Source organism: Zeus faber (assembly GCF_960531495.2).
Source record: "Zeus faber genome assembly, chromosome: 12".
Classification (NCBI taxonomy): Eukaryota; Metazoa; Chordata; class Actinopteri; order Zeiformes; family Zeidae; genus Zeus; species Zeus faber.
This window is the reverse complement of record NC_137196.1, coordinates 7533682-7560109: the sequence shown is the minus strand read 5'-3', so window position 1 is coordinate 7560109 and position 26428 is coordinate 7533682. Positions and strand designations below refer to the sequence as shown.

Below are 26428 nucleotides of genomic sequence, written 5' to 3'. Positions count from 1 at the left end.
GTGTCTTGTCCAGCTAGGAGACTTCTATGAGCTAGAAACATCATAGGAAACAGTGTAGGAGACTGTGAATCTATGGTGCAGGAGACCGTGTAGGAGAAATAGCTAGGAGAGTCTAGGACACAATCAAAGAGGAAGGAACAACCTTGTGTCATGGTTTGGTGTTCTATTGCAAAAAAAGAGGCAAATACATCTCACACATAATATTTATTGTAAAAAATACATATAAAAACAACTTCTGAGACATACAAAAGATTGGAGCTTAGAAACCGTATATTAGAACACACAAAGACCAAGCATTTTGTTTTCAAATTGCATTACATATTTACAATTTAATAAATAAAAACTAAATTTGTTTCTATACCAGAGAAGAGGCAGATTGTACATGTCTTGGGGATACAGATTCCACCGTGGTGAAATAAAATAAAAACATTGTCATCTGTTAAAATTGGAATACTGGTCTCAAATGCGGGGGAGGGCAACGTACAAAATATCATCCTTGGTTGGCGAGCTGGTTGACACAGAGTGTTCAGTGAGCATTGGTAAAGAAAGGAGAACTGAGGTATTGCACCACACAGCCTACAGGGCGCTGAGAATCTAAATCAAGGTATGGGGCTTCAGATCCTCTGCTTTGGCAGACGAGCCGAGCTGCAATTGGTTAACCGCCGACCCTGGTAATAATTTACAGAATTCAACAAGCACGAAAATAAAATAAAATATAACATCGAATGATCAATGTGACTTTTCGTCCATACTAGGTCTCTTTCATGCACGCACACAGATCTCCCGAGCTCAGACAGACTTTTGGCATCATTTTTCTTTTTTGTAATACAAAAATCTGGTAAAAAACAAACAAACAAACAGACAAACAAACAAACAAAAAAAAACTACACATGCACAGGGTAGCCCTCTAGTGGCAAATAAGTCATAGCACCTCTGGCTGCAGAACATAAAGGAGCAAAGAATTTGTCAAAAGCTGGGGTGAGAAAAGTAACAGGGTCTGTATGAGCACCTGCAGCAAACCCAATGTCGGGCTGATGTATACCACAGTGGGACAGAAGTTTGTAAATACACGCAAGCCTTTACAGCAGGCGGCAGAAGCCTCCATCTGCACTGCCGGTCTACCCCGCAGCCCAAAAAAAACAAAAAACGATCTCTCAAGCTACCCGCAGCTAGCTTTTAAACCCCGCCCCCATCAACCACCACGGTTAAAAACAATACAAATACCAGCTTAGAAATGAACCCCTTCACCGGCAAAGGCAGCCAACACACAAAAAGGCCAGGGTAGCCCCGTGAAAACATTAAGCAATATTTATAATCACAACGTGACGACTAATGCCTGTAAATCTCCCCTCCGAGAAAAAGGTTTTAAAAAAAAGGGGGACTATGGGAGGAGTCCGTCCAGGAACCAGCCATCAGCTGTCAGTAGCCTCCAGTGCTTGGAAAGATGCAGCTGACACAAGGCGTAAAACATGCACCCCACCCCAAAATACATCCCTCCATCCACCCATTGCTCCCTCTCTCCCTGCCCTCCATCGAACCCTCTCCAACTCTTCTTCCAGCATTTACGTCAACAGATGGCCAGACAACCACTCGGGGGCCGGCATGAAAAAATGTTGAAACAAAAATGAAACAAAAAATCCGGACTAGTTCCCAGGGAGATTTGAGGGGTGGGGGTTTGACCAGATCCGCATTCTTTAACCGAAGCAGGATGGGAACAAGACGGCTGACGTCACCGGGGGGGTGGAAATAAAAACTAGCATTAAAAAATGACCTGCAGACCTCCAGGGCGACAGACTGTTGAACCACGCATTCTTGAATACAGTTACCAGGGCTATTCATGTCCCCCGTCATCAAATGTAGAAGTATGACACACACAGACACAGACACACACACACACACACACACACACACACACACACACACACACACACACACACACACACACACACACACACACACACACACACACACACACACACACACACACACACACACACACACCTTATTTGAAAAGAATCAACCTCAAGGAATTATATTTAAAAGAAATGTTTAAAAAGTGCTCAAAATGGCGCTGACACTACTACAGCCCCGTGAAATGACGGTGAAAACCATCCCCAAACCCCAAACGAGCGGCACAGTGAGCGCCGGGCTAAAGCGACCTCCCACTGGAAACAATCCATCTGTCACCAACTCTCCTCACCTGCTGCAAAACCCCTGAAATTTTGAAATGGTAACAACACAAAAGTACCTAAAAGCAGCGCCCCCAATTGGTTCAAAAGCAAATTGAAAAAGTAAAGGGGGGGGGGGGGGGGTTCCTCAAGAAAAGCCACTGGAAAGCAAAAAAATATTGTTCAATGGAACATGAAAAACTGCAACACTTTTTTTTCAAGAAAAAAAAAAAAAAAAAAAAAAGGCAGATAAAATAACTGATCCACACGGGGAAACCAAAATATGGAAGGAGAGGAAGCAGAGTCAATGGTGGTGGGATGTCGTCCCCGCACTCCTCTACACCTTGAGAGCTCTTTCTGTGGATCTGGGGGGCGGGGGGGGGGTTTGAGAATATTGAGAATGAATTCTTCCGAGTCAAAGTGGAATGAGCGCTCCATACAGAGGAAAGCCCGTCCGGTCTTCCCGACTTCCTCTTTGGTCCATCTCTACGCCGCTGAAATAAGCCCCCACCCCCTCCTCTGTGGGGACTTTTATTTTGCAAATCATTTTCTTTTCTGCAGTATTGGGATTCAGTGTAGTCTCCTGCGGGGGGGAGAGAAGGACCGTCAGACGACCGAAACAACGTCCCAAACCTGCTGTGAAGAGTCCACTATGTGCTGTCCAACGAGAGATATTGCTGCTAACCCAGACTCAGCTCCTCATTGAACTACTATGTGGGTCAGTTTGTAATGAATCGTGCGTATATACACCTTTCTTTAGTCTTGCAGTCATTTTATATCAAACAAGGCACAAATAAACAACAAAACGAAAACGAAAGAATCCGGAGGCAAAAGTTGTGTGCCATCGGTCGCGTTTGTGATCGAGAACGCTTCAACGCTAGATCTTCAAGAACGTTTCACACCGGGGTCAAAATGACAACGAGATGGATTCTCCGTAAATCCTGTGACGATGACTCCATCCTTTTAATCAAAAAGAACAAACGCCTTGGGGTGAGCCGAAGGGGAGGGAGGAACCAAGGGAGTTCCCTTGTCCGATCCAGGAGCCACTTGGGGAGTCGCGGAGACGCTAGCTTCCCATTTGGACAAATTTGGCCATAAAATAAAAGTGAAATCCTAATTCTCAACAAGTACTTTCAACATATAAGCCGGTGTGATTGGTGGAAGCCATTATTTTTTGAGGTAGGAGAAATCAACCCCCACGCAAATAAATTGCGTATACATTTCTAAAAATCATTTCATGGCCGTGCAAATGCAAATTAGGCTTGGCGCAAAACAAAACAAAAACCCTTTACACTTTGGTTGTATTTAGTGACAAAAAACTGCGCCAATAAAGTAAATCTACATCGATGTCAGGTTTTCCGTCATATACATCATCATTAACCACTTGGAACAAGCCTTGTTCATATGGTTTTAAGGAGATAGTTCTATGTACATAGTCATATATTTCATCAATAATGAGCTTCGGTGCTACTGATATTGACATTCTAAGCGGAGGCCACCACACGCACACGCAAACACACACACACACACACACACACACACACACACACACACACACACACACACACACACACACACACACACACACACACACACACACACACACACACACACACACACACACACACTTTTATTTTTTTTGGGGGGGGGGGGGGGGGGGGGTTGCGTTTGTGTAACGCCTCCATACCTGAGTCAGAGCAGTCACTGCGGAATACGCGTGACCCGTGAAGTCAATCGAAGGGATGTTCCGGACAGCAGGGCTTTACCTTGGACCAGGAATCAATGCAACTGGAGGTCGATTGGGGGGTGAAGACAACATTCGAGGGGGATAGAGACAACATTCCATTCTGATTAGGACCATGTATCCATTGTGAAAGCCCTTCAAACTCTACCGGAATTTCGCTCTTTATGTCAATTACGTTATGTCCTTGCTTGTCACATTTTGTTCTTTCTTTGCTTTGGCTGTTTGCAAGGATTGATGTACCTCTTGTGGTAGACACAGAGGCAGGCCAGTCTGGCAATGGTCTCTCCCTGCACCAGGTCCTCCAGACAAATGGAGCACTCTCCGCTGTCTTTACTGAGAATGTCAGCTGGACACACACACACACAGACACACACACACACACACACACACACACACACACACACACACACACACACACACACACACACACAGGAATATGAGGGGATTTTTCTTGGGGGGTGGGGGGTGACTAGCATTTCCCAGATACGCTCCAAACGGCATAATTCCGTGACGAGGGGGAATACCTACTGTTGTAAGGTAGCGGGGGCGATGTGAGGCAGCTCAACAGGTGATCCTCGATCCTGCCTCCGGGGAAAGGCTTGGAGCAGAAGGGACAGCGGATATCTGGAGCAAAAAGCAGAGACACAATGGAGCCGGGATTAACAGGGCTGGGGTAGGGGGGGGCCAAGGCACGTAGCCAAGAACAGCCTAAAACAATACACGACACGTATGTCCGCCTGTCAGCCTACAACCAAGTTGTCTCATGTCGCTCGCATAGCATTCGACCGCATCCCCGGCTATGACTAGAATCCCGAGGGGCGGCCAGGGATGCAACCATCAGCAGATGGAGCGGGAAGGGGGGTAGAAACAGAACCTCGGTGCCCTACATTCTCCTCTGTGCGGGCACATGAAGCCTCTGACCCAGTTCCCCACACTTGCTAGAGGGGCTGCCATGCTCCTGGATCATGAGGGGCTCAGACCATTGTTATGAGGGTGGTTAGCCTTGAGGCGTTATCGTTGACAGTGGGACACGTCGCATTCCCGCCCACAACTTCAGATGGCTCGTTCGCATTTATTCCGCTTCCAGAGAATTCATGCGTTACGTCAGGTTGATAATTTACACACTGCGATGACTTGCCACGGTCAACGGGGGCCTTGTGAAAACGTCTTGTGTGTCACCTCCTCCAAGTCCATGACGTACAATAGATCCTCAGATGATCCCAGTCAGCATGCAAGCACGAGAGAGCAGATTATCTGTCAAGGAATGTAAATTCCCCGGAATAATCTGTGGCAATTTCTCAGGGGTCAGGTTGGGGGTCGAATTGTAAAAATATGATGAAGAATGCATGCATAAAGAGAGCTGTCACAGTAATTACATAATCGCAATTACTTGAGCTGATGGCGATCTTTTGTTGCGAAATCATTATTCCACAATCGTGTTTCCCCATCCAAATTGACACGGACATTTAAGACAATTTTGTTAATGTTGCAATAAATAGAATTAAGTGAGTTTCCATCTGCTGAGTTGAGGATTAACTGCCGAATTTTTATGTTTAAGATTTCCTGCATTAGGTATACATGATTATGACACCAGTATTATTACATTGTGGCATAACATAAACTAGACATTAACAACTGAATTGTTAATTGCAATTATTTGCGATTAACCGTCAGCTTAAATGTCATCGTGACAGCTACATGTATTCAGTCGTCTTTAACACATGAAATACGAGTGACCTTTCATCCCCTATATGCAAACAAACCCGCCCGTACCGTTAAGATCAATCAGTATAACTTACTTCCATGGCGATTGTTGACGCGGTAAAGGCCGACCCACGCCTCTGACACCGGCCGCTGGTGCCCGGAGCTTCGCACCCGGGCAGACCTGGCAGTGACACCGCGCCCGGAAGAATGCCGGTTCCCGGGCAGCCGCTCGGAGAAAGTGCGATGGGCCATGCGGCCAGTCTCCTCCCCAGATCGACGTTCCGCGTCGACAGCGACATCGGGGCTTAGGTTCCCTTCTTCCTCCACCGGCCGGTCCTCGCCGTTGTTGTCATCCGCCGGCGATGACGGCTGGCTGATGCCGGACGGGAGGCCGCGGTGGTCGGCGGGGCTTCCGTCAGCGGGGCTCACCTGTTGTCCCGCGTCCGAGTCGCTGCCTTCCTCCGATCGGCTATGGTTCGTTTCCGTGTCCTCGAAACTGCCGGAGAAGTCTACCGTGAGACTCGCGGGCCTGGCGCAGCGGGTCCTCCGGTACGAATCTCGCTTCGTTCCATCCTTCCCGAAAGGCGAGGGAAGCGGGTCTTCCTGTAAGCGGCTCGCCCTGGTCCCCATCTCCCCTGGTGGCGGCCGTTCAGCGGCTAGCTGGCTGGCGACCCGCGGAACAAGGTCGACTCTACGCTGTTCACCACCGCCGCGCCGAACAACTGTGAACAATAAACGGCGGAGTTAAAACACAACCGCAAACAAACGATGTATTCCAGTCGGCGTCCCCGCCGCGTGTGTTAATTCCGCGTCCGTCCGCACATCCTCCTTCCTTCCGCGCTCCCTTTCCGGCTGCTGCTACTGCAGTGCAGCGGAAGTGAAGCCCGTTCGCTTCCTGCTTCGCGCGCCTACGTTTACCGTTACGGTAGCGTCACCCGTCTCCAGCAACTAGTGACTGAAAATAGACACACGCACAAATTATTTGTCAAATCTCTTTTATATCTGGTATTTACATGTCATTTATTTTGGAAAGCACCCGCTCGTCGACGCTCGTTTCCCTGTGTTTCAGCCACCGCTTGTTGGCGCTCGCGTGGAACGACGATTATGACGTAATTGCCACTGACCCACCGGAAACGGGTTGATTCTAAAAGTTTGTATCGTCATAGTTACCCTATCCAATAAACCATGAGGATGTGGTCCGTTTTTTTTTGATATACGGCCAATTTCCTCGAATTACACTTATACGTCTTTAGAGTATTATAAATCCATATTCGGAATCAACTCTGAAGATCTTTCCCCCACAGCCCTATATTTCTGTTTGCTGTTGGATTCGCTGCACATTTTCTCCGACTTTGTACAAATGTGTTCAATAAAAATAAAAGGTTTGAACGTTTCAGCGCCATCCATTAAACCAGCACACCTCAATATTGATATAGAGTGATTGGTGAAAAATATATGCGGGAAACTAGATAAAATAACAGATGAATTACATTTTACATTACATTTAGTCATTTAGCAGACGCTTTTATCCAAAGCGACTTACAATTATTCAAAGACCGACGGACGCAGCCATCAGGAGCAATTAGGGGTTAAGTGTCTTGCTCAAGGACACTACAGCATGCTAGCAGGAGGAGCCTGGGATCCAACCAGCAACCTTTGGATCACTAGACCACCAGCTCTACCTCCTGAGCCACCATCCCCGATGAATAGGGAGATAGACAACATATTGCTATATCTGTCTATTCTTTACTAATATTACATACGATTCAGCTAATTGTCATTGCACAGAGTACAAGTACCGAGGCAACGAAATGAAATTTCTCTGCATTTTACCATCAGTTACTGACGTATCAAGGAGCAGTGGGCTGCCATACAGCGGTGGCCGGGGAGCAGTTAGGGGGTTAAGTGTCTTGCTCAAGGACACATCAGCACGCTATATATATATATATATATATATATATATATATACACACATATATATTTGTGTCTGTGTCTGTGTATGGGCGCATGTGTCGGCCTTTTTTAAATTGTACATGGCTCTTTTTAAAATGTATGTATCCACTTTTATTCTTATTTTCTCTTATATAATACATTTTATGGCTTATGTAAAGCACTTGTCTTTGTGCTGTACAAATTAAATAAATGTATATATATATATATATATATATATATATATATATATACACAGTATATATACATATATTAAAACAAGTATAACCAAATGTACAGAAAAGACCAAAAGACAAAAGACAAAAATCCAAATCATACCAAAGTATACAGAATATACAGAATACACAAAATATACACAATATACAAAAAAGAGAAATACTATGCGCAAGATAAGTTAGGCTCAAGGCAACAGCTGTGGCAAAGTGGCAGTATGGTTACTCGTATATAGTTATGGTTATGAATAAAAGAAAATAAAAGTAGGTGGATGTACTGTACAGATGAATACATATACAGTGCTACAGAGATGGATAACAATGAGCAAGTGGGTTTAAGTTATTACTATGTTATTATAAAACTATTGCAATTCTATGGTGTTATTGCAATGTAGTATTAAAGTATCTGTAGTACTACATTGTATTACAATATACAAGTATGACAATATTACAATATTTTGCACAGTTATTACCCAGGTTGTGTTAGTGAGTGAGTCTGTTTGGGCGTTTAGTAACCAGAGTCAGTGGGGGGCAAGGGAGCAGTGTATGTTATTGAGAGAGAGAGAGAGAGAGAGAGTCACTGGGGGGCGGGGAGGGGCTGTTTGTTAGCCCCACTGCCGTGGAGTAGAAACTGTTCTTGTGGCGCAAGGTTTTGATCCTGATAGACCGTAAACTCAAAAAGTTGATGATGGGATGGAAAGAGTTGGCCGCAATCTTCCCTGCCCGTCTCAAGGTCCTAGAGGCATTTAAGGTTGCAGCCAGTCATCTTTTCTGCAGACTGAACGATCCTCTGCAGTCTGCTCTTGCCCTTGGCGGTGGCAGCAGCGAACCAGACGGTGATGGAGGAGGTGAGGATGGATTAGTTGATGGCTGTGTAAAAGTGTGCCATCACTTTCTGTGGCGGGAAGAATTTCTTCAACTGCCGCAGGAAGGTCCGTCCTCTGCTGAGCCTTCTTGATGAGGGAGCTGATGTTTATCTCAGGTCCTGAGCAATTGTGGTGCCCAGGAAAATGGAAGGACTGACCGGGGAGTTGCACAGGGTGAGGGGGGCTGGATTTCTCTTGAAGTCAACCACCATCCCCACTGTTTAGGTTGTTCTGGCAGCATCAGGAAGCCAGGGGGTCAACCTCCCATCTGGAGGCAGACTCGTCCCTCTCAGAGATGAGTCCGATGAGGGTGCTGTCTACAGACCTGTTGGCTCTGCAGGCAAACTATAGTGGGTCCAGAAGGGGGTTGGTGATTGATTTACAGCGGGACAGCACAAGGCATTCTAAGGTCTTCATCAACACAGAGGTCAGAGCACAGGGTCTGTCTTCATCAAGACCTGTGATCCTTGGCTTTATGGGAACGGGGATGGTGAAGGCTTTGAAGCAGGCTGGCATCCTGCAGGCCTCCAGTGAGGTGTTAAAAATGTGAGTGAACACAGGAGAGGGTTGGTCTGCACAGTGTTGCAGCTTGGAGGGGATGCAGCATCTGGTCCAGCTGGCTTGGGGGCGTTCTGTCCTTTGAACGGCCTGTTTACGTCAAGCTCCTGAATAGAGAGAGAAGGCGTGAATATTACGTGAATATGGCATATTACATATAACATAAATATTGTATGTAATATAGCAACATCTAAATAAGTAAATATATAAATTCCGAAATGGCTTAAGAAACAGAATGCCATTGCTGAATACACATATATTTATTTATAAACATTTAGATTGATTCGATCTTTGTGATTTTATTAAATTACGGCAGGCGGCCCTTGGCAGCGCCATTACGGTAAAAAGGTATACAACGACGCTGACCAATCACAGTCCTCGTTCTGGTTTGCCAACCACCAATAAACACCAAAGAAGAAGCGTCTCGTCCCAGTTGCTACGCAGCTGATCCAGGAAGTCAGCTGAGACGCGCGTTTGACTCGAGCGCAGCGCGTTGGGTCTAATGCGGTCAATCTCAGAGGAGGGGTTGTTTTTTTTTTGTTGTTGTTGTTGTTGTTGTACTTTTCCACCCCTGCTGTGGATTGTTGTTTAGGGTGAGTCTGCGCCTCCGTTTGCTGTAGGACTCAGAAGCCGCCACGCCTTCCCAAACTCTTGAGTCATTGTCCGAATTAAGTGTCGCTCTGTGACTTCTCAGAGATTACCGTCAAGCAGCTGAATTCAATTTTTCAAAAATGTGTTGTTTTTGTGTTATTTCTTTGTATGTATGTGTGTGTGTGTCATACTTCTGCATTTGATGACGGGGGACATGAATAGCCCTGGTAACTGTATTCAAGAATGCGTGGTTCAACAGTCTGTCGCCCTGGAGGTCTGCAGGTCATTTTTTAATGCTAGTTTTTATTCCCGTGTGTGTGTGTGTGTGTGTGTGTGTGTGTGTGTGTGTGTGTGTGTGTGTGTGTGTGTGTGTGTGTGTGTGTGTGTGTGTGTGTGTGTGTGTATATGTGTGTGTGTGTGTGTATGTGTGTGTGTGTGTGTGTGTGTGTGTGTGTGTGTGTGTGTGTGTGTATGTATGTGTATATCTCTTATCTCCTGAGCTGAGTGCTTGTAGACTTTACCCCCATTTATTACTCCTTTGACATAATAGACTTTTGTTGTGGGAGCAGCTTTGGGTATAATACAATGATGCCTCTTCACACAGTCAGCGGAATGCTGTGAAGCAAGTTATCTTCCAAAAACTTACTTCTACTGGCTCTTCTGATTTATTTATTTATTTATTTATTTTTTAACATTACTTTTTAATTTCACCTTTATTTGGTTCTCAGGGATATATTGAGGGGTGAACCCTCATTTTTAATGATGCCAAGTTCACATTAGGCAGTAAAATATAACTAAATAAAAAAAGATACAAGTCAAGACAATACTGTGTTTGACTGTTTTCTCTCTCCTTCATTGATAGAGATGAGGGCGTTGACTCTGCTGCAGAAAGACATGCTTCATGGAGACCAGACGGCCGGATCAGGAAGCCACCTCTTCTCCAACTACGTCCCTCCCAGTCTGGAGAACAAGCTGCTTGCTCAGGCGTTAACCGTGCTTCCCCAGCCTGACTTGGGTCTATCAAACCTTTCCACCTCCTCCTCCTCTCTCCAACCCTCCAGCCTGTCTTCCACCACCTCCACCCTGCTTTCCACGTTCTCCTCTCCTCTCCTCACCTCCCCTTTCCTCAGCACCCAGAACAAGCTGCTTTCATCCTCTTCAATCACCGTACCGGTGCTCTCCGTGCCCGTCGACACTGCCAGCGGGGCGTTGCTCCAGCGCTTCTCTTACCTTTCCACATCCTCCTCCCTCCTCCCTGGTCTGGAAGGGGAGTCGGAGGGAGGTGGAGAAGTTCGAGGAGATGGAGCGAGAGAGGAGGAGATATCCAGGGAGCTGCAGTCCTCTAGAGAAGAAACAAGAATGGTACTCGAATGAAAAGGGGGGGGGGGGGGGGGGGAAATCAGCTGGTCTTTTTTTCTTGACCTTTTTATCCTGTGCATTTGTTCTTCTTATCTTATTTTAATATTAAGGACACATTAGGGCGGTTTCACAGACACCGAATAGGCCTAGTCTTAGACTACATCGTACTTTTAATCCAGACTAATTGAAATAGCGTTTCTCAGTCGTGGTTTAAAATAGTCTTAGACTAGGCTGAGACTAGATTTAATATTTTAATCAAATTTACCAAAGGAAGATTAGAGCTAATCCAGGTCTGAGTGAAGGCTAAAATAAAGCATGGTCAAAGACAGGTTTATCTTTTGATTAATGGATGTGGGCCTCCAGGTCGATCTTGACAAGAGAGAAAATGGATTATCAGGACTAAGACCAGAAAGAAGGAGCTGACTTGTCCTTCATGACCGTACTCTAATATTTCCTAGTCTAGAAGTAAATAATCTCAAATTAAGCAACGTCTCCAAAAGGCATTTTCAAGTTCTGAGTTAATTTAAGTAGGAATAGTTTTGTCCTGATTTAGATTAAACCTCATCTGCGAAACCGCCCCATTGAGTTTGTTAATCCTGGGAAATCTAAACGGCTTTCAACTTTCGCATCTTTTGCATTTGCAGTATTCCGAGGAAGATGCGTTATCCGAAGAAGAAGAAGAGGGTGACAACGCGATCGCTGGGTTGCCTGTTCTTGAAATGGAATTGTCTGGTCAGGGACACAAAATGGTTCCAATAAGGCAGGAGGAATTTGCTGAAGTAGAGGGAGAGAGAAACAAAGTTGAAGAAGAGCTGAAGAATAAAAAGGCGAGTAGCTGCGGTGCACTTCTCGTTAAAACGTTTCCCTGACACATCTGAGAGCATTTATTGTGCTTGGTGGGTGAAAATACGGGGGCTCCCTCTCACTTCTGAACCCTCTTACCCCTCTCTCTTTTCTCTTTTACTTCAGTATCTGTTGCTGAACGCCGTGTGCTCTTCCCTGGTCCGGAAGGACACGGCTCCAGGTCAGCACAAATGGGATGAAGAGAGTAGCTTGTGGACAAGGATTATAGCCCTGGCTAAAGACATCGCTGCTTCAGACCCAGAGTTTATCCTGAAGGTCTGTTTGTAGTGAAGGAATTGTTTGTAAAACTGTGTTGTTTACTACATTCAATGCAGATGTCCTTTCCCCCCCGCCCTCTCTTTTATTAAATGGTTTGGGCCGACTCGACTGATTTCAGCACAGATGGAGGGGAAAAAAGGTTACATGAGGGGAGAAAGACTTTTACAACAGCTAAAACCCCTTAAGTAGGGCAGTCAGTCATTAATTGCCATGCAAATAATTGCGATTAAGAATAAATCAATTGTCTTAGATAGAACATAAATAGTATTTTATCTTCGTTTTAGGCCACTATAATAGTGTCATAATACACATCTACCTCAGGAAAGAAAGCCATGAACATTGGAACATAAACATTTGGGTGGACAGATAATTTGCCTCTCGATTAAAAACGTTCTGTTCATTGTGGCATTTCTATCTTACCCTGCCTTCACACATGCACTGCAACCCTGAAATTATCCGGACATTACCTGGAGAAGCTGTATGTGTGAACGCAAATGTCCGAATCGGTTGGATTTGACATTACTCTGACTCACCCAGCAAGCACCCTAGTACAAAGTCTGTGTAATGTCCGATTGAGCTGTATGTGTGAACAGAGCAGGTGATTGTCCGGAGAATTCACAGCGAGCGAGTGGGTGTGTTGCATGTTGATGACGTCTCTATCATGTGACTGGTGCATGATAGACAGTACATGATGTTTCCTCGACCATCCAGGTGGCTGTTTACACCAGACAGGAGCTGAACATCCGCATCACCGCCAACTTCCTGTTGGCCGTGGCTGCCAATCAGCCGTCCAACAAGCCACACGTACGCAGATACTTCTGCGCCGCCGTTCAGCTGCCGTCCGATTGGCTGGAAGTGGCCAGAATCTACAGCATGGTGAGTCTGCCACCTGTTGGTCTGATTCTTGAGCTTTCACTGTTGTCCATCTATTTATAAACAAAACAAAAGATAAAAAACGAATTAGTCCCTGAGTGAAATAAGGTAAATAGGTTTTGTATCATGTATTCATGCATGTTTCATCGCCTCTATACACCTTTAAATAATTTTGCGTCTATATGGATTATTGTCTCTATTGTGAAATTTGTTTCCAATTTCTGCTGACCTCCCAGCATTGGTTGGCGTTTTTGAGGTTCATTGCCATCTGATGCATACTAGGGCTGAATGTCGATGATCGATACTTTTATGGTATTTGCCAAACTGTGTTCCTAATACCTCAGTAGTTCATCTCTTTCGCGGGTGGTGTGTCAAAAATAGAACTAAAGGTCTGTACAGTAAGAGTAAAGGTGTCTTATAATTCTATTTGTGTCAAAAGGGGTTTGGTTTTTAAGTGAAGCTAGTTTTCAAAATTTTTAAACGAGTGAAACCAGTATGAAAAATAAACTACATTTGTTTCAAAGTGAAGGTATCTATCTCCTAGATCTAGTACGATGCAAAGCTCTCATCTTTTATTTACCTCATGACAAAGGCACGAGGTGAAACTCTGCTCTTCTTAACAATTCTACAGATTCTGTTTTAATATTCATACCTGGGAGCCTGTTTCTCACCATATTATATTAAAACACGTTTTCCCTATCTGCGTGCTGCATTTCATCTGCGTGTTAAATGCTTCGTTTCTACTCTTTGCAGCTTGTCATGTGTGTATATATGCTGTATATTTGCTGGCTTATCCCGATTCTGTAAAACTGTCGAATGTATTGCATTAACTAAGTGCGTGTGAGATTGTCTCAACCCACTCGACCAAAACCTGTTCTCTCCGCATCTCCAGTGTTTCAGCCACTCCCTGCCGGCGTGCCTGAAAAAGGCCATGGCTGACAAGTTCAAGCAGTTCAGCGAATACCAGCTGGCCAAGTACAACACACGCAAACAACGCTGCAAACACAGCCGCAAAGCCCAGAGAAAGGTAGCAATCAATCATCTGCATTTGCCTAGGTTCCCTCCCTTTTTTTTTTTTTTTTTTTTTTTTTCCCCCTCCAAATCAAACACCGTGCAGGGTCCACCCGCCTGGGAGCATAGAGGAAAACTGGTTTTGCTGTGTGCTTAATTAAGAAATGTACCCCATTTTACAAACTCAACTATCGACTTCAGCGCTAGGTACACCACAGTCCATCATTACAAGTGCAATGGCTATTAATAGTTTGGTTCCACCGCATGTGAGCTTGGCGCCCGTCCCTTTGTAATACGGAATCGTCCCGTTACAAAGAATACATTTCATCAATAAGGAACGCCAATTGTTCTGCGTTACCACAGTACTCTACCATGACATGATCGCCTGTGAGTGATGGAGGCTGAAACTCTTATAACTCCTGAATGTGTTGATTTCCCCTAGAGATTTATTTTATTTTTTTAAGAAATGTAGTTGTAAAGGTGGCAACCATACCTAACGGCATGTTGGAGATGCCGACATTGTTTTAAAAATCTCTCTCTCTCTCGTTATTTTTTTATTTCATCTTATCTCTTTAAATGTAGTGTTATCTTACCTTGTGGAGTAGACCATATGTGCAGTGTAACTCTGCTCTTTTTCTTTCCAGAAACCCAGTATGGACGAGTTGAAGAAGTGGGCGAACATGGTCAGAGCGGATAAAAGTATCCTGAGTAACTTTGTGAGTCCGTGCTCTTATATTAACGTCGAGAGTATGCCTACGTTGAATGGAGAGAAAGAATAACTCGTCATATTCCTTTGAGGTTTTGTATTTAAGGCAGTTTTCTGTCATGACCTTAATTCTAAAACATGGATTCTGAGCATGTTTTCCACTGTTTGCTCCAGTTGGATTTGAATGCCAAGAATGGCGTAGTGGTGGATAAGAAGCAGAAGGACTTCAACATGAAGAAGATGATCAAGAGGCTCCACATCAAAGAACCCGCGCAGCACGTTATGGCCTTGCTCGGGAGAAAGTAAAACACACACACACACATACACACACACACACACACACACACACACACACACACACACACACACACACACACACACACACACACACGTAATGGCTGCTGCGCTGATGTATTTCTCTTGGAACAGTGTTTCCCAACTTTTTTCTTCAAACACAACCCTTTCTACCGCACACCTTTTTATAATGAAATAATTCCACGGCACACCACGGTCCTTTTCACCACTAAAAATGTCACACTTGTAGAACTTATGGCCTACTAATAGTGATGCAAGACTGACTAACGATTCGTTCGTAGCGAACAAATCTTTTCAATGACTGAGTCACTCCGTCAAAAGAGTGAAACGAAGAGACCCCATAAACTGAAAATAATTACTCTGGACAAAAGTCCAAAAAGGCAACAAAGGCCGAATTTGCTGATTGCATTTCACCAAAGTAATTTTGACAGAATGAAATGGCAACTGAGAGCCCAACCGACTCTTCTGACTCATCGTTCACAAAGTCCTCCCTCGCTCACCGTGTGTTACACCATCTGAATCAAATAAACAGTGTATCAGCAAATCAAACAACCCTTTTTACTGAGTGGCTTGTCAAGAGCCAAATCTCAAAAAAAAATCAAACCTTTCATCACTACGAACATTCCTCACTCTGAGTAAAACTTGTTCTGCTGGAGATTGTTTTCTGGCTGGAACCGATTAATTAGTGGAGCTTTGCAATTTTGATCTTGCAACACAAGAGCTAATTTCCATTGTTTTGAAGTTGAGTTTGAAAACCATTGCAGAGCAGTTAGAAAAACACTGGCTTAGAGGTATGGTGGAGTTATCTTGGGGCCTGACAGGTGATCGATATCCCAAAACACCTTTGTCACCCCTTCACTCTGGTCTGTCCCTCTGTGTCTTGTGGCAGGTACCCTGCTGACGCAAAGCAGTTCACCCGCAGTGGGCTGAGTGGGGCGTGGGACAGGGAGAAGGCCGGGCAGCGCATGAAGCTCAAACAGCCGGAGACCTGGGAGCACCTTCTCAGTGAACACGGCAACAAGGCCGCCACCTGGGAAAAGCTCATAGGTAGAGATGGCTCTCTTCTGTTCCAATCCCGGGAGCTGGTACAGAACACAATAACTCCCAATACACCCATTAAAGAAGTAGGTACATGTAGAAATGATGTCTGCTACACACTTGAACTGTTTTCTCTCTGCTTCACAGACAACCAGAGTCTTCCCTTCATGGCTATGCTGAGGAACCTGAGGAACATGATAACCGGGGGCATCAGCGAGGCTCATCACCAGAAGATCATCAGCAAGCTGTCCAATAAGGTGAGACAACACATCGGCCAGCAAGTGGAGGCGGCTAGATAGATATTTGCTTTATTATATCCCAGAAGGAAATTCAAGAATGCCAATTATGATTGTACTTACCAGAATATGATCTCGTCTGATTTCAGAAAGCAGTGATTCAGAGCAGACAGTTTCCCTTCAGGTTCCTCGCCGCCTACAAGGTCATCATGAAGTTGAAAAGTTTGGGTGAGCCCCAGACAGAAGATACACATTAACCCACACATATATACTAATCGGCCACAACGGTAAAACCACTGACAGGTGAAGTGAATAAAATTGCTCATCTCATTCCAATGGCACCCGTCAAGGGGTGGGATGTATTAGGCAGCAAGTGAACAGACAGTTCTTGAAGTTGTTGTGTTGGAAGCAGGAAAAACGATGGTCAGAGCATCTCCAAAACGGCAGGTCTTGTGGGGTGTTTCCGGTATGCAGTGGTTAGTACCTACCAAAAGTGCCCCAAGGAAGGTCAGATGACAGGGTCATGGGTGCCCATGGCTCATTGATGCGTTTAGGGAGCGAAAAACTGATGGTCAGATCCCACAGAAGAGCTACATAGCACAAATTGCTGAAATAATTAATGCTGCTATTATAGAAAGTTGCCAGAACACACACACACACAGAAACAGAGACAGAGAGAGACCAACCCACCCACCCCTAGGGGGCTGCTGAGCTTAGTTTGGGACCCCTTGATGCAAAAAATTTACACTCGGCATCAACACTTGTCACATAGTCCTACATAAACTGAACACTGACGTCCTCTTGGATCCTCCCCTCCAGCGTTGGCTACACAGAAAGCAATCCCCAATTGCAAGGAGATTTTGATGGGCATTCTCAAGAAGATTCCCAAGAGTAAATGCTACCGGAAACTGGACTGGGAAACGGCTCACCGCAGAAGGCTGAAGGTGGCGCTTGGCGCTCCCTTCATCTACAGCATGTACAAGAAGAGGAAGACCCTATTACAGAAGGCCAAGTACGTACCACAAGCCAAGTAGCTAAACTTGTGTTTATTTATTTACTTACTTAACTTACTTCAAAATCAGAATGTGTTCATTGGGCCAAGTGCATTTTCATGTATTGTTGTATCATCAATGTACGCAGCATTTCAATAATATCGCACTCAAAGTTCTGCCATTTGCCCCACCTCTATCAGATTTCAGCGAAATTTTGTGTGTAGGTTCAGGACATAGTGTGGGATGTCTCCTCTGAGTTTAATCAGGATTTATCTGAGACAGCTTGAGTAATGGCCTATTTCCTGTTAAGCCCTGCCCTGTGTGAAGATATTTTAATTGATGGCGGCCATGTTTTTTGACTGATCTTGCTCATTTATAATGGAATTGTCTCTCTTAATCCTGCAATGTTGTATATCAATTTTGGTGTTGATACTGTCAAAAAGCCTCTTGGACCATCCAAGTCATGGAAAAAGTCCTGTAAACCAAATTTGGTGTTGATACAGTTAAAATCCAGAAAACGTCTATTCACATTACTGTTTTTCACATTATGCAAAAGAGCAAAACAATCCATCATGGTGGACTTTATGGTCCAAGAGGCTTTTTTTGTAGCGCACATTGAGCTGGACTTGGGTGTCAAATTTCAAGACAATCAGTCATGGTGTGAGGGGCGTGGCCTTTCCAAAATTGCGCTTTTGGACCTTCATTTCAGCCCGGCTATCTGGTTGAATGGGCTCATGTTTCTTGGGAAGTATTTGCGCATCAATTCCAGTTATTAGGCCAAGTTTCTTGTTTTTGAATTTAAATATGAATGTATTTAAATATTTCTGTACATAATGTATAATGATGATATGTATACAACAGTATGGACACAGCTTTTAATGGATGGGTTACTCTAACTTATTACAGTGTTATTACAATATATTGCTGTTTATTATTCTTTGCACATTACATATTTATTTATTGAGTCACTTACTTACTTATTTATTGTGTATCCTCTGTCTCCAGACAGCGGCTGTACAGCGTGGCTTTACTGGAGCGCTACTGCAAAGCGCTGGAGACGGCGGTGCAGATCTCCTGCAGTTACAACATTCCTCCCATCCCTGGACGCACCGCCATCTTAATCGCTGCAGAATTCACCTGCAACCATAAGGGGGAGGGCCCATATGACTTCTGCTTGCCGCCGGAACCAGAGGACAAGAGGAAGGGGGTGGAGGACGAGGTTGTGATGGAGGACGAGGTTGTGATGGAGGACGAGGATATGATGGAGGACGAGGAGGTCGAGGAGGAGGTGGAGGAGGACGAGGAGGTGGAGAACAGGAAAGACGAGGAGAATGACAAGCTCACTCCTTCTGTAAGTCTTGTTAGTGTTCTGTGTGGTTGTTTGGAGACTCCAAAGTTGATACTCAACTCAGTTTAAACAATGAAGGCGACATAAAAATTAAAGCAATGTTAATGCTTAGGTACGACTTGTTTGTGTTACACAATGTTAACGCTTAATTCTGAACCCTGGCAACATCACAATTAAATGGTTTGTAGAAGCTTCAAAGATGGTATAGGTAGGTATAAGGTTAGAAAGGGTTAATTTTAGGTATATGGCTAGAGACAGTCATGTTTAGGTACAAAGGTAATTTAGGTATAAGGTTAGAGATGGTTAAGTTTAGGTATAAGGTTGGAAAGGGAAATGGAATTCCTTGCATGAATTGAATGGGTGGATTCCAATTGGATGAGCCGATATCGCACGATTCGATAGACTCGCAAAGCTTTTTGATTGTGTCGTTGAGTGGAGGCTGTCCTTGACCAGCCCTCCAACCCTCTTAGATGCAGGAAGTGGCTGTTTTGATGGGTCTGATGATTGGATCCAGCGCCGAGGATGCCAAGCTGGGTGTGTTCAGTTGGCGTGGCTGCAGCGAGCTCAAACTCAAGTCTAACGTCCTGTTGGAAAATGTCCGGAGTGTAACGAAGCACTTAAAGGTAGGTTTGTTGGACCAGATGTCAAGTTACTAACACAGTTGTACAAAGGCTAAACGCGAGCTGTCCGCTGATCTTTTTTTTATTTTTTTTCCCCCATAGAAACTGGAGAAGTCCTCCCCTGTTTCAGACACTTTCCTCTCTGACGTGTTCGGGAAGAAAAGCAAGGTGTGTTTACGAGTACCCTGCACCTGTAGCTCCTTATTTAAGACTGGCTGACTCACTTTTGACTTAACAAACGTGGTCATTGACATTAAAGGGTGACTAACCAAATATTCCAGGTATTTAAATCATGTTTTCTTTGTGACGGGGAAACCAGGTGGACAACATAATCCTTATTGGCGAGGCCTGGATGGATCAGAATATTATGTGGAGCATCAACCGCTACAGGAATGATGTGAACAACAAGGCCCTCCTGGTGAATCTGTTTTTTGGACCGAAGTAAGAAAGTCCTGCATTTGTCGGAGGAATACGAAATTATTGGACTCGCCAACGCAGGCTAAAAATGTTCGGCCTGCATGTTTGGTCGTTGCTTGGTGTTACTCACACTGTATTTTCACAAAGTCCTGTACTTTTCATCCGTTCAGCAGAAGTGTTGAAGAACACTCCCCCATCAGTAACACTGTGACGCTCCCCGGCTTTAGCGACCAAATCCTCAGGTGAAAATCTCCTCATTTGAAGACATTGAGAGACATAACCATTCCATTTTTATGCAAGATCAATTATTGTTCCGCTTTATTTGACTGATCTTTTATCTGTACGTTTAGGTTTGTGGCAGAGCGAGGGTCGTCAAGGTTGCTGGATCACGTCGAGCTTATGGACAAAGTGTATAACGTTCCTCTGCCGCAGGATGCTCAACACCTTCAGACAACCGCCAGCATTGCCCCAATACCATCTAGCCCCAAGTCAAGGTAATGCCTTTCTCTATTTAAAATAACTTGCTTTGGTGATACTTTGTAATTAGCCTGATGGCATGTACAGGATCCACAACAGCTGCAACATCATAGCAATATTACTAGCCTATTAATAAATCTTCCATTGTAGTTTTGATGTCATGTCACAGGATGGTGCCACTGGCTAGTGTTAGCATTAGCGTGTAAGCAGATGAAATTAGAGATGTGAAATTGGATCTGCTGCATGCTTGAGCAACTGCCAAACATCCTTTTTTTGTCAGTTGTGACTGACAAAGTTCTGCCAGCAATTAATTTTTTATTTTTTGAAACTTATTTATTTTTGATTTGTGCACATTTTTCATTAACTCATAAATGTTCAGGGAAATGTTTGTGCTGCTTCATATGTGGTGAATAGATATGGGCATTGCCACTCCATACAGCACACCGGTGTGTATTATAAACTTCAATACACTATTATATATTATAACTAGATACTTTTATTTATATATATATATATATATATATATATATATATATATGTATGTATATGTGTGTTTTCCAGGCAAAAAAATGTATGTTTGGCCGAACAGTTACCCAGAATTGTTATTTTTTCATTTCTTTACTTCTTATTTACAATTATTTTTTTATAGTTTCTTTCTTTATATGTGTAGTTTAATAAAATAATAATTATAATATAGATATATTTTTTTGGATCAGAATTCAAAATCTTTCTCTCTTTAATCTTGCGACAAAGAATCTCAAATTGTCACCCTCTCTGTGTCCGTCCGTCCATCCACCCAGGTGGCGTGGCGTGCGCGTGTTCATCTCCTCCACCTTCCGGGACATGCACGCTGAGCGCGACGTGCTGGTGCGCCATGTCTTCCCCGAGCTACGGCGCCGTGCTGCGCCACACTGCCTCTACCTGCAGGAGGTGGAGCTGCGTTGGGGCGTGACCGAGGAGGAGTCCAGTCGCGCCACAGAGCTCTGCCTGTCGGAGGTGTGCCGCAGCCAGCTGCTGGTGGGCATCCTGGGGGAGCGCTACGGCCTGGTGCCCCCTCGGCCCACCCTGCCCGACCTGCCACAGTACGCCTGGGTACGACCGGTTTCCTTTCTTAAAGTGAGGACAACATTGTTTTGGGTGTGACCAAAGAGGAACTGACTCTAGTCTCTGCACAGTTGGCCTCCACCCCAGACGGCCTGTCCGTCACGGAGATGGAGATCCGTCAGTTTTTCGCTCTGTACCCCAAAACGGCGCATCAGCAGATGTTCTGCTACTTCAGAGATCCCAACCTGATTGAGTATGTTGTAATATTTACTGTATTTAAGTTTTCCATTCGTCATTGTGACGCTGAAGCTTGAGCCATGGCAGTTAAAGTCAAGGTCCACGGCTCTCACAGCTCTCATTGCGTTTTCCTAAACCCGGTCTCCTGCGTTGTTTGATCAGGTCGGTCCCGGTGGCATGGAGACCCCACTTTGCCTCAGAGTCAAAGCAGGCCCAGTCTAAAATGGGTGCTCTAAAGGAAAGGATCCTGGCAAGTGGCGTGAAAGTCCTGGAAAAGTGAGTCCTTTTTTTCTCAATCAGATTTCCTAACGTTACTATTAGGATTTCTAGTTCGAGCCACAACTGCCATGAAGGCTATACGTTGTCTTAAGCACAGTCATTTCTTTGTTTTATACATCACGTGTTGCATTTAAATGAAAATTCCCCCACCTCTCCCAGCTTTTTCCCCCAAAATGGTTTACCTATTTATAGTTGACCTGTTTCTTCTGTATGGCTTTGCTGCTGTCTCAGTTACCCATGCGAGTGGGGAGGTGTCGTGGAGGGAAATCCTTACGTGAAAGGTCTGGAAGACTTTGGCAAGGCCGTGCTGGAAGATCTCTGGGCAGCTGTCTTGGAGCAATATGCACAAGTAATTTTGTATATTTATTGAACAGTCTAAACAGTTATTATGTACTGTGTATTCTCACAGTTCTGCACAGTATTGGTCCATTTGGGGTTCCCTAAGGGGTTGTTAAAACTGGCGTACAGATCATGATCCCTCAACCAAACATCCCGCATGCGTTCTCCGGCCGGGTCAGGATGGCGACGAGATCGAGCTGTCATCAGATGTAAGCGAACAGGATGCCTACCAGGGGGCCTTGCAGAGGCAGTTCTATGGCAGGGCCAAGATGCTGGTGGGGGCCGCGGAGAAGGTTCAGGAGGCCCAGGTGAAAGGAGGCGTGCTGCTGGTTGAGGGGGAGCCTGGAGAGGGCAAGACAGTCTTCATGGTAGGTTGCTGTCCTTAAACGTAGAAGACGTGAAGCCTTCACCGGGCCTGGACCTAAAACCTGTTTATTCTTGAATCCATTTCACTTTTTGCTATCACAGGCTGCTCTGGCGAACGCCCTCCGCACCTCCAACAAGGCCAAGCGGCAACCCGCCCGCAACGTTATCTCCTACTCTACCGCCGCCAGCCAATCAGCGCGTTCCGTGGAGAATCTCCTCCGCTGCCTCGTCCAGGGGCTGAGACAGAGGATGGACGCAGGGGAGGAATCGCCACTTCCCTCCTCCTACAAGTGAGTTTAATGGAGGCTTTGTACCATTTCTCCAAAATGTTTGAATACAAGTCACCACTTTCGTCCAATTGTGTGTGTTTGATCTTAATCTTTAAGAGATCTGGCGGCAGAGTTTCACACCAGGTTGAACGACACGAAGAAGAACCACCCGCTGACCTTGCTGGTGGATGGGGCGGACCTTGTGAGGGACAGCAGGGGCCAGCTCTATTCTGATTGGATACCACAGCTGCTTCCGCCGGTCAGTCAATTTTGATTTCTATTCATTGTCTTGTACACCTTTTTAAATACCTCATAGATGTAAACTGGCAGCAGTGATAGTTTCCTCACATATACAGTTTGTAAAGTTTTATTCTGTTGAAGTTGGCCTTTAGTCAAGTCCGTGCTATTCGAGTACAGAGTCCAAATGGTGTGTTCACACTTCCATTATCAGGGCGTGTGTTTGGTGGTGAGCGTCAGATCCAGCTCGGCCCTGCTGAAGGCACTCGCCAAGAAGAAGGGCGCCATCCTGTTTCCTCTGGGACAGCTTCCCATGACGGACAGGAAGGAGATCATTCAGAAGGGGCTGGACGTCTTTGGGAAGAAGCTGAGTGATTCGGCTTTCAACAACCAGGTTCCTCTAAAGACTCTTAGATGTCTGCTCTGCGTACACTCATAAATGGGATGTCTTCATATGCCAAACAAAGTGTGTGTGTGTGTGTGTGTGTGTGTGTGTGTGTGTGTGTGTGTGTGTGTGTGTGTGTGTGTGTGTGTGTGTGTGTGTGTGTGTGTGTGTGTGTGTGTGTGTGTGTGTGTGTGTGTGTGTGTGTGTGTGCAGCTCCAGACACTAATGATGAAGAAGGGAGCAGTGAGCCCTCTCTACCTGCACCTCGCCTGTGAAGACCTGAGGAACTTTGCCTCCTTTAACAAGGTCTGATGGCACCTAACCTTTAAACCATAGGAGAAGTCGCTCACCATATACTTATTATACTATATTTTTCCAAGATTGAAATTGGCCCAGTTTTTAACTGTTGACTCCTGTCTGAAGTCAATTTCGCCACTCGGTTTATTTTATCACAGTGCTAGGAGGGTGTCTTATCTGTAGTGACCAATAGGGGATAATAGAGAATAAATAGATATACATGTAATGTTTAGGTTATAAAATATAATTTTAGATATTTAATGTAAACATAAACAACACACAAAGAACCAATGCGGACAGTTGTAAATGGTTTAGTTATTGGACATTATTGGACGTTTTAGATTAAAGTGGTAATCCATAATATTACTTTGTTTAAAAAATCCCTGTTTATCTTGCATCTATTTAGCTGACAATAAAAAGTTCGGGCACGAGCAAGAAATGAAAGGGAGCCGGGCTAGTTGATAAACCATGACATTAATTTAGAGGATATCAAAAAAGAATGAATCCACAATTATTTCAGAATATTTTTTAATAATTTAAAGTTGGTGTTTTCATCCTTCTGTCTGGGCCCCCAAGTGACAATTGGACCCTCGGAAGCTGCCCAGTATACCATATCTACCAGTGTAGCTGTCCGAAAAGGCAGTAATGATATAATATTTTTGTGTTCTCAGATAAAGGAAAGCCTCCAGGACCTCCCCCAGTCTCTGAGCCACCTGGTACAGTACAGCCTGGACAGAGTGTGCCGCCAGTACAGAGGAGTGGTAGGACTCCAACTGGCCCTGGGAGTCCTCACCGTCAGCAGCAATGGTAAGACGGCAACACCTTCCTCCTCGCACTCAGTTCTATTGCGCCTCCGGGTGCCAGACCTGTCGGTACCTATCGGTACCTTTTTGTAACACAGTGTAGGCTTGTTGGGTGTTGGTCAACGATACAATGCATAGGCATAATGTATAGGATGTGACAAGATTGTAATATTAAAGTGGTAATCCATAAGATTATTATCTGGAAAAATCTCTTTGTTTAGCTGGCAGTCTAGAGAGTATATGCTGTTTCCATTGTTGGTGGCGAGGTCCGCCTTTCCCGGGAACAATGCAAAGCTCGGGCATGCGCAAGGAGAGAAAGGCAGCTGCGGTGAATTAACATACCTACTTTCATCCATATTGACCAGTAAACTGTCAATATGGATGAAAAAGAACAGCACAGGTGGAAGGTGGGAAAAAAACGAACAAAACATATGTATATCCCCGACATTCCTGTCTTCCCCTGCTAGGTGTGAGGGAGAGGGACCTGTACGCCATACTGAACACATGTGGTGACTTAGCGTCGCGGGTCGACCAACCCACTTACAAAGACATACTGAACCTCGCCAGGAAGCCCAAAGGACGCCTTCCCATGGCAACCTTCACCCATATTCTGCGCAGTTTACAAAGGTATGGAATTGGATTGCAGTCAAATTTATTTAGACTGCTGCGTAAATAGCTGCTGGGACATGTGGCGTTAAAACTGTACGGTCTGTATGCTGGGATTGGAGATAGATAGATACTTTACTCTTCCCTAAGAGGAAGTTACTGTGTCAGAAACAGCGTACATTAAAAAGATAATGATAATAAAGAATTGGAATAAAAATAAAATGGCAATATATGTAAAATGTGGAAATTTACAATAAAACCATTAATTGTAGACAATAAAATATGACAATATACACTAAACCTAAAACAACAAAATAAATGACCTATAACCCAAAAAATAACAAAATAATAATAAACTAGAACAAGATAAACCTAAGGTGAGGGGAAAAAATGGTAATGTACAATAAACAAAAGAGCATAATATTAAATATAATACAAAAACTTTGACAAAAAGCTATATAAAAATAAAACTTAAAAGTAAACAGAATGGCAATGAACCTTAAAGATGAACAGTAAGCAAACACTGCTGTATCAACAAATTCACATTGTGTGGAAGTTATGCAAGGAGTTGCCCTTACTGTATATCAGACATCTATACAACCTTTAATATCATAACGTTTTAGTACAATATACATCATGGACTATTTAATGGACAGGAATATGATTCCTTTTCAAAAGAGAAATTATTTTTTTTCCTCCTTTTTCATGTCACTGCCTTGGTATTAAAGTGGACCACATGAGGGAGTTATTGTGATACTGTGTTCACTGCGTTTCTCCTGAAGCTAAAGAAGTCAAGTGCGCCCTTTAGTGGGAATCTAAATGGGGATGCTGGATGGTCGACGTACCGTATACGTATTATCTCCCTTCCCCGCAGCCTGATCGGGCCATCTCACTGCCACGGCACCGACGACTTGCTGGCTCTGACCCATCCGGAGGTGAGGCGGGCCTTCGAGGACTTCCTCCTTCCGGCAGAAAGCGACAGAGCCAGAGCTCATCGCGTCCTGTCGGGTAAACCTCCTGCTACGCCAACAAGTTACATGTGTATGTTGATACAATGGAGCTGCTGGTGTCTCATCACCCTGTCCCTTACAGCTCACCTCTGGGCAATGGCCGACCCCCACGGAACGGACACTTTCCTTCATTGCGAGGCTGATCCCATCATGCGCCTCCCCTCCCACCTAGTTAGTAACTATCCAGCCAAAATCAGTGGCAGTCTGGTGATGAGCCTTTTTCCTCAGAAGAATGCATGACAATATGAC

At 44.7% G+C, this 26428-nt stretch overlaps 2 protein-coding genes across 2 annotated transcripts in view; one reads left to right on the top strand and one right to left on the bottom strand.

Moving 5' to 3' along the window:
• Positions 1-2723: 2723 nt before the first annotated feature.
• Positions 2724-6442, bottom strand: LOC307238415 (uncharacterized protein). The gene is made up of 5 exons (XM_080011382.1): positions 5712-6442; positions 4441-4536; positions 4153-4258; positions 3856-3956; positions 2724-2751 (listed from the first exon to the last, which is right to left on the bottom strand). Exons 1-4 carry the CDS (start codon positions 6244-6246, stop codon positions 3899-3901), a joined length of 795 nt encoding a protein of 264 aa, XP_079867508.1. The 5' UTR covers positions 6247-6442; the 3' UTR covers positions 2724-2751; positions 3856-3898.
• A 3283-nt stretch (positions 6443-9725) lies between these two features.
• tep1 (telomerase-associated protein 1) overlaps positions 9726-26428 on the top strand; it is a 38925-nt gene continuing 22222 nt past the window's right edge. The window contains exons 1-31 of the mRNA XM_080011618.1: positions 9726-9795; positions 10656-11155; positions 11797-11979; positions 12122-12271; positions 12986-13150; positions 14040-14174; positions 14803-14874; positions 15039-15166; positions 16069-16226; positions 16365-16474; positions 16603-16681; positions 17273-17465; positions 18451-18796; positions 19264-19416; positions 19516-19581; positions 19733-19854; positions 20001-20072; positions 20181-20324; positions 21108-21399; positions 21483-21604; positions 21751-21864; positions 22099-22216; positions 22386-22574; positions 22675-22862; positions 22959-23100; positions 23293-23472; positions 23677-23769; positions 24432-24567; positions 25031-25190; positions 26044-26177; positions 26262-26350. Coding sequence (XP_079867744.1) covers positions 10658-11155; positions 11797-11979; positions 12122-12271; positions 12986-13150; positions 14040-14174; positions 14803-14874; positions 15039-15166; positions 16069-16226; positions 16365-16474; positions 16603-16681; positions 17273-17465; positions 18451-18796; positions 19264-19416; positions 19516-19581; positions 19733-19854; positions 20001-20072; positions 20181-20324; positions 21108-21399; positions 21483-21604; positions 21751-21864; positions 22099-22216; positions 22386-22574; positions 22675-22862; positions 22959-23100; positions 23293-23472; positions 23677-23769; positions 24432-24567; positions 25031-25190; positions 26044-26177; positions 26262-26350 — 4731 coding nt within the window. The 5' untranslated portion in view covers positions 9726-9795; positions 10656-10657. The remainder of the gene's footprint in view (positions 9796-10655; positions 11156-11796; positions 11980-12121; positions 12272-12985; positions 13151-14039; positions 14175-14802; positions 14875-15038; positions 15167-16068; positions 16227-16364; positions 16475-16602; positions 16682-17272; positions 17466-18450; positions 18797-19263; positions 19417-19515; positions 19582-19732; positions 19855-20000; positions 20073-20180; positions 20325-21107; positions 21400-21482; positions 21605-21750; positions 21865-22098; positions 22217-22385; positions 22575-22674; positions 22863-22958; positions 23101-23292; positions 23473-23676; positions 23770-24431; positions 24568-25030; positions 25191-26043; positions 26178-26261; positions 26351-26428) is intronic.

Coding starts and splice junctions, on each gene's coding strand:
- LOC307238415 (XM_080011382.1), bottom strand. CDS start 6,246: ATGGGGACCAGGGCGAGCCGCTTACAGGAAGACCCGCTTCCCTCGCCT. Junction 4,537..5,711: donor CGTCAACAATCGCCATGGAA/GTAAGTTATACT, acceptor TTTTTGCTCCAG/ATATCCGCTGTCCCTTCTGC. Junction 4,259..4,440: donor GCCCCCGCTACCTTACAACA/GTAGGTATTCCC, acceptor GTGTGTGTCCAG/CTGACATTCTCAGTAAAGAC.